At 31.4% G+C, this 11,663-nt stretch overlaps 1 protein-coding gene and 1 long non-coding RNA gene across 2 annotated transcripts; one reads left to right on the forward strand and one right to left on the reverse strand.

Annotated features, from left to right (window-relative positions):
* The first annotated feature begins 4,789 nt into the window (after window positions 1–4,789).
* On the forward strand, window positions 4,790–5,613 carry LOC143616400 (uncharacterized). The gene is made up of 2 exons (XR_013150656.1): window positions 4,790–4,983; window positions 5,063–5,613. It is a non-coding gene; the product is annotated as an uncharacterized LOC143616400 (long non-coding RNA).
* A 3,971-nt stretch (window positions 5,614–9,584) lies between these two features.
* Window positions 9,585–11,358, reverse strand: LOC143616398 (protein FAR-RED IMPAIRED RESPONSE 1-like). The gene is made up of 6 exons (XM_077089235.1): window positions 11,187–11,358; window positions 10,958–11,069; window positions 10,676–10,871; window positions 10,160–10,367; window positions 9,807–10,081; window positions 9,585–9,692 (listed from the first exon to the last, which is right to left on the reverse strand). Exons 1-6 carry the CDS (start codon window positions 11,356–11,358, stop codon window positions 9,585–9,587), a joined length of 1,071 nt encoding a protein of 356 aa, XP_076945350.1.
* Window positions 11,359–11,663: the final 305 nt, after the last annotated feature.

Consider the following 11,663-nt stretch of genomic DNA (forward strand, 5'->3'; position numbering starts at 1 on the left):
CAAAAAGATATATATTATTTATAAGTAAAAAACAATTTTATAGTAGAAAAATAAGCGAGTCACGGGTCTCACCAAACCCAAATAGTTTTTAAAATAGGTTATAACATCTCATTTATTTGTAAACCCTTTCATCGTCAATTACTAAGTATATTATCATGAGGCATTTACATATATCCCTTATATCGTCAATCACTTTCTATTTATCTTCATTCTCTCTTCCACATCTGTTTCATATTGTACCACTTTATTCTCTTTTATTATACAATTAATTTAACATTCGGCGTCATCTTTATTGTTCTTATAAATCAATAGCGTTTGACTTGGGTGTTGTTAATTTCGGTGAATTTGTTGTTGTCTTAATATTTGTGGGTTGAATAGTATGGTTGGATTATACGAACCAAAAGTCTTTGTATTTGCTTGTTTGACTAACGTCTAAGAACTTACTTTGAAATGATTAATACTTGTTTGATAAGTGGCAGACGATCTTTCTTATCCAGAGGCGTCGAATGGGTTCCCTTTGAGTCTCCAGAAACTTACAAGATTTGGTTATTGAAAGAGAAGGGCAAAGGGGTAATTTTGATAGCTTAGGAGAAATATATAATTAAAATTTAAGAGTTGGAAAAATATGTAATTAAGAAGGTTAGTAAGGGGATATATGTAAAAATCCCTATTATTAACTTCTATACAATAAAATTAATCTCACCAAATATCTGATTTGAAAATATATATAAATATTATAAACGAATAACGTAAAACAACCCTCATAATACGGAAGATAAAAGCTAGTATATATATAAACAAAACATTTAAAAGCTCTTTGGTTGCTCCATATTTTTTCTCAAACCACCAGATTGCTTTATTTATAAATGGAGGTTTCTCATCCATTTGACCCGAATTTACGGGTATGGGTCTCACCAAACCTAGATAGCTCTTAAACGAGTTATAACATCTCATTAAATTTAAAATTAATCTCACCAAATATCTGATTTGAAAATTCTATAAAATAGGGATATATTTAAAATTAATATATGATTTTGTATTTTTTTAAAGATATTATATATATATATAGGGGGTAGTTAATGTACACTAATATACTATCATACAATACGTACGAGAGGATCTGGAGCATACAATAGAACGCGGTGGCAAAATTGTAATTAAAAGGAAATTGACAACATACCGGTTATCAAAAGGGCAATTCGGTCCAGATAATATTTCAATTTAACCTCCCACTCCGCGAATCAGTTCTCCAGTTTCCCCCAAATTAGTTATCAAAAACCCCCCAATTTGTTCGTCAATACGTTTTTGAAATAAACGAAGTACCTCGAAAAACCATGGAGTTGAATGCGAGCTCGGCCGGAAATCCTAATTCAACGAAGCTTGTTGTTAAGGATAAAGAACGAAGGTCGAAAGCGAACAACGACAGACATCAAAACGTACAAAAATCAGGTAATACATTTCTAATTTGTTACCCTAGAACGTATATTGAATTAGGTGTGAATTTGTTTGTTGTTTTGATTTGTAACAACAAACAAATTAGCATAAGCTATTACTAAATTTTTTTGATTTTGAAACAGAACGTGTTTTAATGTTCAATTTTGTTTAGTAAAAAATAGGGTGGTTAATGTGAAGTATCAGCAGAACGTGTTAGAACGTTTAAAAATGCATAGGTGTTTAAAACTAGGAATAATAGAGGTTGAAATAATGAGAACGTATTAAGCTGTTACTAATTGGGTGTGAATTGTGTTTGTTGTTTTGATTTATAACAACAAACAAATTAGCATAAGATGTTACTAAGATTTTTTTGATTAGAAACACTGATCATATTTTTTTGTAATGAAGATGTTGAAAAGAAAAAAAGAAATGCAGAACCAAGTGATGAAAATGAGCATGAACGTGCAAATAAGAAAGTTAAAACAAAACAAGCCGAAGAAAGAAATTCTGACTCCGACGTTGAAACACCAATCAAATCATTGAAATTCAAACACAGAAAGGTGGAACACAAGCAACATGATAAAAAGAAAAAAAAAAGGAAAATCAGAAGCCGAGTTTCACAATTCTGATTCAGACTTTGAAACACCAAAGAAAAAAGCCAAAAGGCCAAACCTTCAACCAACACGTTGTAGAAAACCTTTACAAGAATTTGTAGATAAAAAGCTTTGGATGAGGTGTGCACCAGGTAATATTCATGAAGCAATTAAAGTGATGAATGAAAAAGAAAAAAAATGGATTGGAGAAATAGGATTTGGGTCACTGTTAACAATGAAGATTACCTCAATACCTGGTCGATTGGCATATTGGTTGGTTATGAACTATGATCCTGATCTGAATGAATTAAATATGGGAAACCATATTGTTAAGATAACACCACAATTAGTTCATGAGGCTTTTGGGATACCAATTGGTGAAGAAACAGTGGTAGAAAAAAATATACCAAGATTGGGCTCAAGCATTTGTGCAGACATGTTTTAAAACAATTTGACCATTCAATGATAAGTATTCAAAACGTCTTGGATAGAATGAAAAAACATAATTGAAAAAAAGATGAGTTTAAACTGAATTTCCTTGTGTTGTTCAACACATGCATTGGGTTGATAACAAAGTCAACAACAGTCAATTTAATGTTCGTCGGATCGACTGATGACTTTTCAAAAATCTCAAATATGAATTGGTGTAGCTACATGATTCATAATTTGAAGAGATCAAAAAATGAATGGAAAGGTATAAAAGAAAATGGAAAACAAGAACAATTCAATGGTCCAACAACATTGCTTGCAGTGATTTACACACACGAGTATCAGAAACGTCATGGAGCATTTGATAAGCCAATTAGAACATCATCAATTAGTTACATTACCACATCAACTCTTGTGAGCATGAATAGCTACGTGTATAATAATGGTCCATTAACTGATACCGAGGAGGACAACGAAGACTCAAGTAAGTAACTATAGCTTTCAAATTTTAAAAATATGACTACTAATGCTATAATAATTAAATCTTTGAAAATACCTAAACAGTGAATCATGGCCCTTCAAATATTGAACCAACTAAAAATGGTAAGGTTCTGATGATCACTGCATCTTGCAATGAAAAAGTGAGTGAACATAGAACAAGCCATGTTCAAATAGTGCAAAAAAATGTGACTGAAGTGGATAATGCTATGATGAACACTGCTGCTGCAAACGAGAATGAAATAGTTGAAATTGATCATGGTAAGTAACTATAATTAATTTTATCATTGAAAAAATATTACTACTGATGATATATTAATTTTATCATTGAAAAAACCAAAAACAGTGAACGATAGTCCATCAAATATTGAACCAACTGAAAAAGGTAAGGTTCTGATGATCACTGGAGCTTGCAATGAAAAAGAAATAAAAAATGATAAAGTAAGTGAACGTGCTACAAGCAGTGTTCAAAAAGGTGGGAAAAATGTGACTGAAGAGGATAATGGTATGCTGAACACTAGTGATGGCAAGGATAATGAAAAAGAAGAAAATGAAACTGCCAAAGAAAAGAACAAAATGAAAAAATTATGAAGATTATTTGCAGATGCCTATAGGAACAACAACTCAAGAAATAATAGACTACTACACCACCCAACCTGAGTTGTCTGGATTGTCTGCATATATTCCAAAAGAACGTTTCACCAAAGAGGAAGAGGTAACAGTTCTAAACATACAAAAACATATTTTTGTGAAAATATTAACAAAAATATTTATTGCAGAATTGGAATAAAGAAATGGACTACAAGTTAGAGGAATTTGATAAAATTGTCTCTGAAATCAATGAGTTGGTAAAGAGAGGTAAAGAAAAACATGGAACAAACATATGGTTATTAGATAGGTGCTGTGCTTGGGAAGCTAAATTCTATCAATACCTAACCAACACCCCTGTACAAAAATTATAGTTGCAGCAGTTGATCTTTCAATAAATCAAAACAAAGCTGGTTTGGAGTCATGTTATGCTAACAAGGAAGACAAAGAAGGTAAACCTACAACGTTCTAATACATTCTAATACGTTTTAGACCTTTACATTTTAATTGTTTTTATTTATTATGTAATTATATCAAAAAGATGTGAGCACCAAAAATACGAGTCTTAACCGTGAGAAAGATGTTGAGAATGAAGTTGAAGTAACCAATGAGCAAGGGGGAATTCAAGGTAAAAAATAGTATACCCTTTATACGTTCTTATACGTTTTTATACATATACTTTCTTATACGTTTTGCTCCTTATATGTTTTGACAAAGATGATGATGATAATGATGAGAAAGATGTTCAGAATCAAGGCAATGTAACAAAAGAAAACGATGATGGTAAGAAATTTGCTTTACATGTTCTTATACGTTCTACTACATCTCTACAATTTAAATTTTTTTTATAGAAAATGACATTGAGAATCAAGTTGAGGTACCAAAGGGGCAAGGAGTGATTCAAGGTAAAAAATACCATCTCCTATATACGTTCTGATTATATACGTGTAAAAAATACCTATATACGTTCTTATACGTGCTGATGATATACGTTCTTATAAGTTTTAAATGACACAGATGTTCAGAATGTTATCCAATACAATGAGGATCCAAAAACGTTGGCCAATGAGGTAGGAAAAGATGTTCATAATCAAGTTGAAGTAACCAATGAGCAAGGGAGAATTCAAGGTAAAAAATACTTACCCCTTTATACGTTCTTATACGTTCAAAAATTAAAAACCTTGAACCCATTGCAGAAAATAAACCATTGACTGATGTAGCTGACAAAGGATATGAGGATTTTGAAAATACAGGTACAGCGACACAAGAAAATGTTGAAAGACAAACGGAAGAACCCATTCGAGGTAATTAATTAAAAAACCTGTTCTTTTAAAATATTATTTAAAAAATATACTAACATAAAAATGGTTTGTAGTTACAGAATTTGAAGAATTGAATGCGGAAATTGGTGACAAAGAAAGTGTCAACAACTCTACTCAAGGTATTAAAAACTTTTATATATACAATCACAAAAACACACACAACAAAAAAAAGTATATTACAACTTAGTCGTATTATAGGGCTGGTTGATGTTAATATTGAAGAAAATTATGAATACGACAGTGAAGATTTGGATACAGTGATAATGCAAACTCTGTTTTTGAATCAATCAACAGAATTTAAAACTCCTGAATCTAAATCAAAAAAATTGCCCCTTGTTGCTACATCTCCTACACCAGCTGCAAGTCATCATAAAATAGATAAACTACAGCGAGAAGAAAGAGAAAAAAGACTAGCACCGGCCTTGAAATCACCATAACTGAACCGGGAAATTGGAATGACTGAAAAAATAACAACAGATGAGCGGATTGTTTCAAGATTTGTTATTGGTGATCTTTCTGAAAAACATAAATTTGAAGTGATTTACAAGTCAGAATACGTCACTGCCTTCAAATTTGTGTTTGAATGCTTTTGTCCGGATATATACATCTTGTCTGGTGCTATGGACATTTACACAGAGTTGTTGAACCATGAAGAGAAGAAGAGAGATGAAAAATTATCCCCGTTAAGATTTTTTGCTACATCAACGCTTATAGTAAGTATTACACCTTTATTTGTACGTTAACAAAAATATATACACATATTAATTATATCAAATTTTATTTTTTATACATGAAGCCGACTGATTACTATTTGAAGGGAGCTAAAGTCAGCGAATATAAAATACTGGAAGTTTTCACAGACAACCTTGACAAGATAATGGCTTTGCATAAATTCAAGTCACTCGAACCAGTTACACTGTTTGTTGTGCCAGTAGTTTATGAATTCTATTTCTATTTAGTTTTTTTCAATTTGAAAACAGGAACAATTGAGCTGATTAACAACATGGCTAACGGTGATATACCAAAAACTGCTCGCTTTAATTCAGCTCAGGAAAAAGAAGATTGGGTATCCCAGAAAAACTGGTAAAACATTTAAACCTTCTGTAAAAACTGATTTAAATAATATATAAAAAAGAATTAATAGGTTGATTCCCGCAGAGGGATATTTTTTGCATGTACTTATCGAGAAAGAAGCACCCAATTGCGCCGAGGTTAGAGATATCAGATATAAAGAGGCTGCAGATGGATTGGAGAACAAAAAACAACGTACTCGATTGTGGTGTCTTCGCAATATGACACATGGAAACTTACAAAGGGAAGTATCCGTGGACATGCGGATTTCATAAAGAGTGTCCAAGACAAAAACGACAACTAAACGATTTGAGGATAAAATACTTGTCAAAGGTGTTACTATCCGATATCAACAAAGCCAAATCAGATTTAATTAGACTGGCGACGAAATTTGATGCATTACATGAGAAAAAACTGTTCAGTAACAAAGATTTAACTGCTAAAATTGATGAGAGGAAAGAAAATTAGAAACTGACCTTTATTATTTTTGTATGGAAAATGAACTTTATTTTGCTAATACGTTCTAGGTATATTTTGTTTGTACGTTCAAGTTAACAGACCTTTGTATGGAAATATGATGGAGTTTAATTAGATTTTGCTTATACGTTCTATTATATTTTGTATGGAAATGAGATTGAAAACTTGAATTTATAATTTGGTATGCAATTTGGTTTCATTATATTTTGTTTGGAAATGAATTTTTAATGAGTTTGTGCTTATACGTTCTAGGTAGATCTAAATAACTTGGTCTAACTATATCATGCTTATACGTTCTGGTAGTTCTAAAATAACTTGGTTTAATTAGAAGTTGCTTATACGTTCTATTATATTTTGTATGGAAATGAGATTGAAAACTTGGATTTATAATTTGGTATGCAATTTGGTTTCATTATATTTTGCTTGGAAATGAATTTTTAATGAGTTTGTGCTTATACGTTCTAGGTAGATCTATATAACTTGGTCTAATTATATCATGCTAATACGTTCTAGGTAGATCTAAATAACTTGGTCTAATTATATCAAGCTTATACATTCTGGTAGTTCTAAAATAACTTGGTTTAATTAGATGTTGTTTATACGTTCTATTATATTTTGTATTGAAATGATAGTGAAAACTTGGATTTATAAATGACAGTGAAAACTTGGATTTTCTATGGAAATGACTTTTAATTAGTCTGTGCTTATACGTTCTAGGTAGATCTAAATAACTTGGCTTAATTATATCTTGCTTATACGTTCTAAATATATTAAAACATAGAAAGTTATCACAAAAAAATATAAAAGCTAACACATTAAACAAAATAACATTAAACATAAAAACATATTACATAATAAAAAACATAGTTTTGACAAAAAGCCACAAAACACATCACACATTAGAAAAAGAAACATACTACAATTATTGGGTAAAAACACAAAAAACACAGCTAATCCAAATTTATTACATAATAGACTTGAGAAACTCGGTCATCAAATCAAGAGAGCAATTGAGAAGTTTTATCGTATTACACAGATCTTTCAACTCATCCACCTCCTTTTTCCCTATGTCAATCAAAAACAAAGCACAAAAATAGTTAATAGTACTACCTGGCATGTTTACTTAGCAAATTTGTAATTTCATCCCTCATATTCATATTAACACCAGCAGTCTTGATAAACTCATCATGTAAAGCAGCACGATTCTTTATATCTTCCTGGATCTGCGCTTGAATCTGTTTTAACAACAGATTCTTAGCTGATGAAGAAGATGACGATGAAGATGATGAATCCATATCTTGTGGAATGATTTTTGTGTGGTGAAGTGAAAAGGAGTGGTTGAAAATAAATAGATAAAAATAAAGGTATAAGACAAAAAACTACAGTAAACGAAATTTATTGGGAACAGTGAGAATCTTTCAAAAATATCACATATTATTTTAAAGGTACATGTTCTTTCACGTTCCATAGTCAAAAACTAACATATGCATGTAATTATGAAGTTACACATTCTCACACGTTCTAATGAATGGCAATTTGAAAAAAAATTGAAAGATATATGTAATTGATCCGTATAAACTTTTGTCAGATTTTAAAGTAATTATGTTACTATTACACGTTCTAACAAGTTCCATCAAAATGTCAGTTTTGAAAAAACACTTAAACGTTCTCATACGTTCCATCAAATGCCATCTTGAGAAATAGACAAAAAATTAAACCTACTGAAATGACAGATGTTATATGTTAAAACACTAACCAGTTAATAAATTCCAAATAAAAATTAAATTAACAATTTCTTTAAATAATTTCAAATATTAACAATTTCTTTAATAATCTATGATTACACTTAGATGTCCTAATATGTTCGAAAGATTCTCACTGTTTGAAAGCAGTGACAGATTATACTGAATTGATTACAAATTGAAAAAAATGGTAATGTAATCATGGCTACTAAGCTGTTAAATCTAACTAGATATAATTATACTGAATTCAAATAACTTGGGCTATAAAAAGAGAGCTAACACAACACACCAAAAACACACCAAAACAAACAAAAAAATTGAAAAAAAAAATATGGATTCTAGGAATGTTACTGTGAAGAGCATTTTCCGATCAAGAATCAGCATTGAGCTTGCTAGAGACTGTGATCGGCTACGAGTGGTTGAAGATATTAAAGGGAGTGTGAATGATGAAGCAACAAAAAACAATGCTCTGTACCAAGAAGTTCTCAAGAACCCTGATAGCAGCTTCAAGAAAGAGGCAACAACCTACCTGGAAAAGCAGGCTTCATGCTATGGTCAGCTTCATGATGTTCTGGAGAAAACAGCTCACAAGGTGAAGGTGAATAAGAGAGTCAAGCGTGAAGATGCTCAAGAGATCCTTGACAACAACTAGGGTTTGGGATGACGGCTTGTGTTGTGGTGTGGTGATGGTGTGATGTGGTGGTGTAGTAGTTTAAAATAAGTTTGTAAATAGGTTATTTTGAAAAGTCTCTAGATGTGGTCCTCTTTTGTAACCTCGGTGGAACATGGTTTAATCTATCAACGGTTTTTAGTAAGTATTATTCACCCAGCTTACACATTCCAGTATCCACAAAAAAACTTACACGTTCCAGAAAAATAAAAACATAAAAAAGTTTAAAAAAAGAAAATATGAACAAAACAATAACACTAAGAAAACTATTCTTCTCGAAGTTGAGGATAAGTTCGGCTGTTATGACCCTGTTGATGACAAACTTTGTATTCCCTATATTTTTTTCCAGATCGACTTATAGCTATCTCTTTCTGTGATTTAATCCATTTATGCGACCCGCAACCCTTTTTTTTTATACCACTAGGCACATGAAATGTCACCTCATTTGGTTGATCATAACCTAGAATAGCAGAAAACCTATCCCTTTTTGATAAATGAGTTCTTTTGTATCTTGTCTCATCAGCTTGTTTGATCATTATATTCATTTGATCCCTGACTTTGATTAACTCATCAACATCATTTTCATAACTATTTATGAGATACTCTCCACCCAATGTTATTTCCCTTGAGATCTCTTTAACTTTTAAAAATTTGTCATTACCGAAACTTGAAATAGGAACAGTTCTAGGATTAAGACCAGCATCTCTCTTCTAACGATCCGCCATGTACTTTTTTGGAAATCTGGTAACTCTAAACAAATTTAAAATATAAAGGCTGTGACGACATAATAATCCATAATGTTCAAATCTTTTGCATTGACATGAAATAGTCGAGTCAATTCCGTCCTCACCTTCCTTCTTAAAAAAACCTGACACAAAATATATAAAAATACTTTACACATTCTCTAAAAAATCATAAAATAAAAATCATTTTAAACGTTCTATAACGTTCTACCAAAAAAAAATGTTTAACTATTTCATACCTCCAAACAGCCTGGGACATAAGCATTAAAGTCAAATACCGAAAACCTCACACAATATTCTTCTTCAATGGATTTCAAGCATGCAACACCACTTCTAATATGATATATTTCATCTTGAAAATCATTAAAAATAGCCTTTGTATACATCAGTACTTCCTTCTCAAACGGGTTTGAACTAACCGGATCTGGATGCGTGTACCTTGTATCATGATCATTTTTCCTACCATTGTGCCTTTGAATCTCCATACAATGATCAAAATGACTAAAGAACTCAACTAGTGATAATCGTGAGTTAGAAACTTGACAAAAAAAATGATTTTCACTTTCTGATCTCGATGTAGTTCTCATAAGACCAGACAATGGTTCATCCATATAATATGCGGGGATCCAATCATATTTCATTTCAAACATGTCAGACAACCATTTATTTGTTTCAAGATCATATTCCTTCATTATTAGTTTCCATTGCGTCTCGAAATCAGATTGAGAAATTGCATCCGTCCAAACAATGTCACATATTTTACGTTTGAAATCTTCATTGTTACAAAGGGCAATACCAACCTGATGTTGGAAAATTAAAAATTTGTTAAATCGGTTAATATCAGAAAACAATGGGTATATACAATCTTATACGTTCTACTACATTCATAACTGGTGCAGACAAAAAAAATACAAAAACTGATACATCCTAAAAAATGTTTATACGTTCTGACACGTTTTGTAAATATATGCAGCAATGTTTATAAATTATCACACGTTCTAACACATATGCATAATGCTTTAAAATACGATAAAAATAAAGTTACCTTGTCAGCAAGTTTTTTCATAATGTGTCACATACATAACCGATGTCTCGAATTTGGTAAAACAAGGGAGATTGCTTGCTTCATTGCAGGATCTTGATCAGTAACAACCACATTTGGGGCAATACCAAAAGAATCAAGAAAAACTTTCAAAAGCCATGAATAAGATTCGATAGATTCAGACGATAATAACGCAGCACCAACAGTAACATTCCGACAGTGATTATCAATGGCAGTAAATGGTACAAAAACCATGTTGTACCTGAAAAAACAAATTAATATAAAAACTAATTAAAAAATGTGTAAAAATATAAAAAAGTAAAAAACAATTGTATCAATTTGACATACTTGTTTGTCTTAAATGTTGCATCAAATGATATAATATCTCCAAAAGCCAAATAATTTTTCTTTGAAATATCATCAGCCCAAAACAAACAATCTAACTCACCGTTAGTATTAACTGTATACTCAAACGAATAACCATCACAACAGTTTTTCATCCCGCTTAATCATTGAACAACCATTTCAGCGTCATACTCGCCAATATAACAAGTTAAACTCTATTTGAAATTCTTACAATCATCTTTTGTAGCCCCAACTTCCTCAAATCCTCCATACTTTGTCCTCATAATATTAAACGCCTTAACATGGCCCAAATTCAATGTTGACATCTCATATATAATATCTTGTTGTACATGAGTCAACTTTCTGTTTGATCGAACAAAATGCATATCATTTGCATGCACCATTTCATGATTATGTCCTTCGAAAAAATCATTTATTTCAAACCTCAACCCATCAACAGATTTTAGAAAAATTTGAGCTCAACAACCACACCTAATTGTTGGTCTATTCCTTCTTTTATAATACGGTCTGCTAGAACGATCTTTTTCAGCCATAGAATCATAACTATTTGCTGGCTTGTGACCTTCTTTCGAACACGTAAAATATTTAGACTTTAATAAACCCTCATTCATGTACGAGCCTCCTTTACGATCACAAAAACCAGCTTTCTTTGCATATTCACAATAGAAATCATATGCATGATCAACAG

This window comes from Bidens hawaiensis, unplaced genomic scaffold (genome assembly GCF_021521415.1).
Source record: "Bidens hawaiensis isolate Kalapana, Puna unplaced genomic scaffold, B.hawaiensis_p1.1 tig00047000_1, whole genome shotgun sequence".
Taxonomy (NCBI): domain Eukaryota; kingdom Viridiplantae; phylum Streptophyta; class Magnoliopsida; order Asterales; family Asteraceae; genus Bidens; species Bidens hawaiensis.

Coding starts and splice junctions, on each gene's coding strand:
- LOC143616398 (XM_077089235.1), bottom strand. CDS start 11,358: ATGGTGCATGCAAATGATATGCATTTTGTTCGATCAAACAGAAAGTTG. Junction 10,872..10,957: donor GCAACATTTAAGACAAACAA/GTATGTCAAATT, acceptor TTGTTTTTTCAG/GTACAACATGGTTTTTGTAC. Junction 10,082..10,159: donor TATGGATGAACCATTGTCTG/GTCTTATGAGAA, acceptor GATTATCACTAG/TTGAGTTCTTTAGTCATTTT.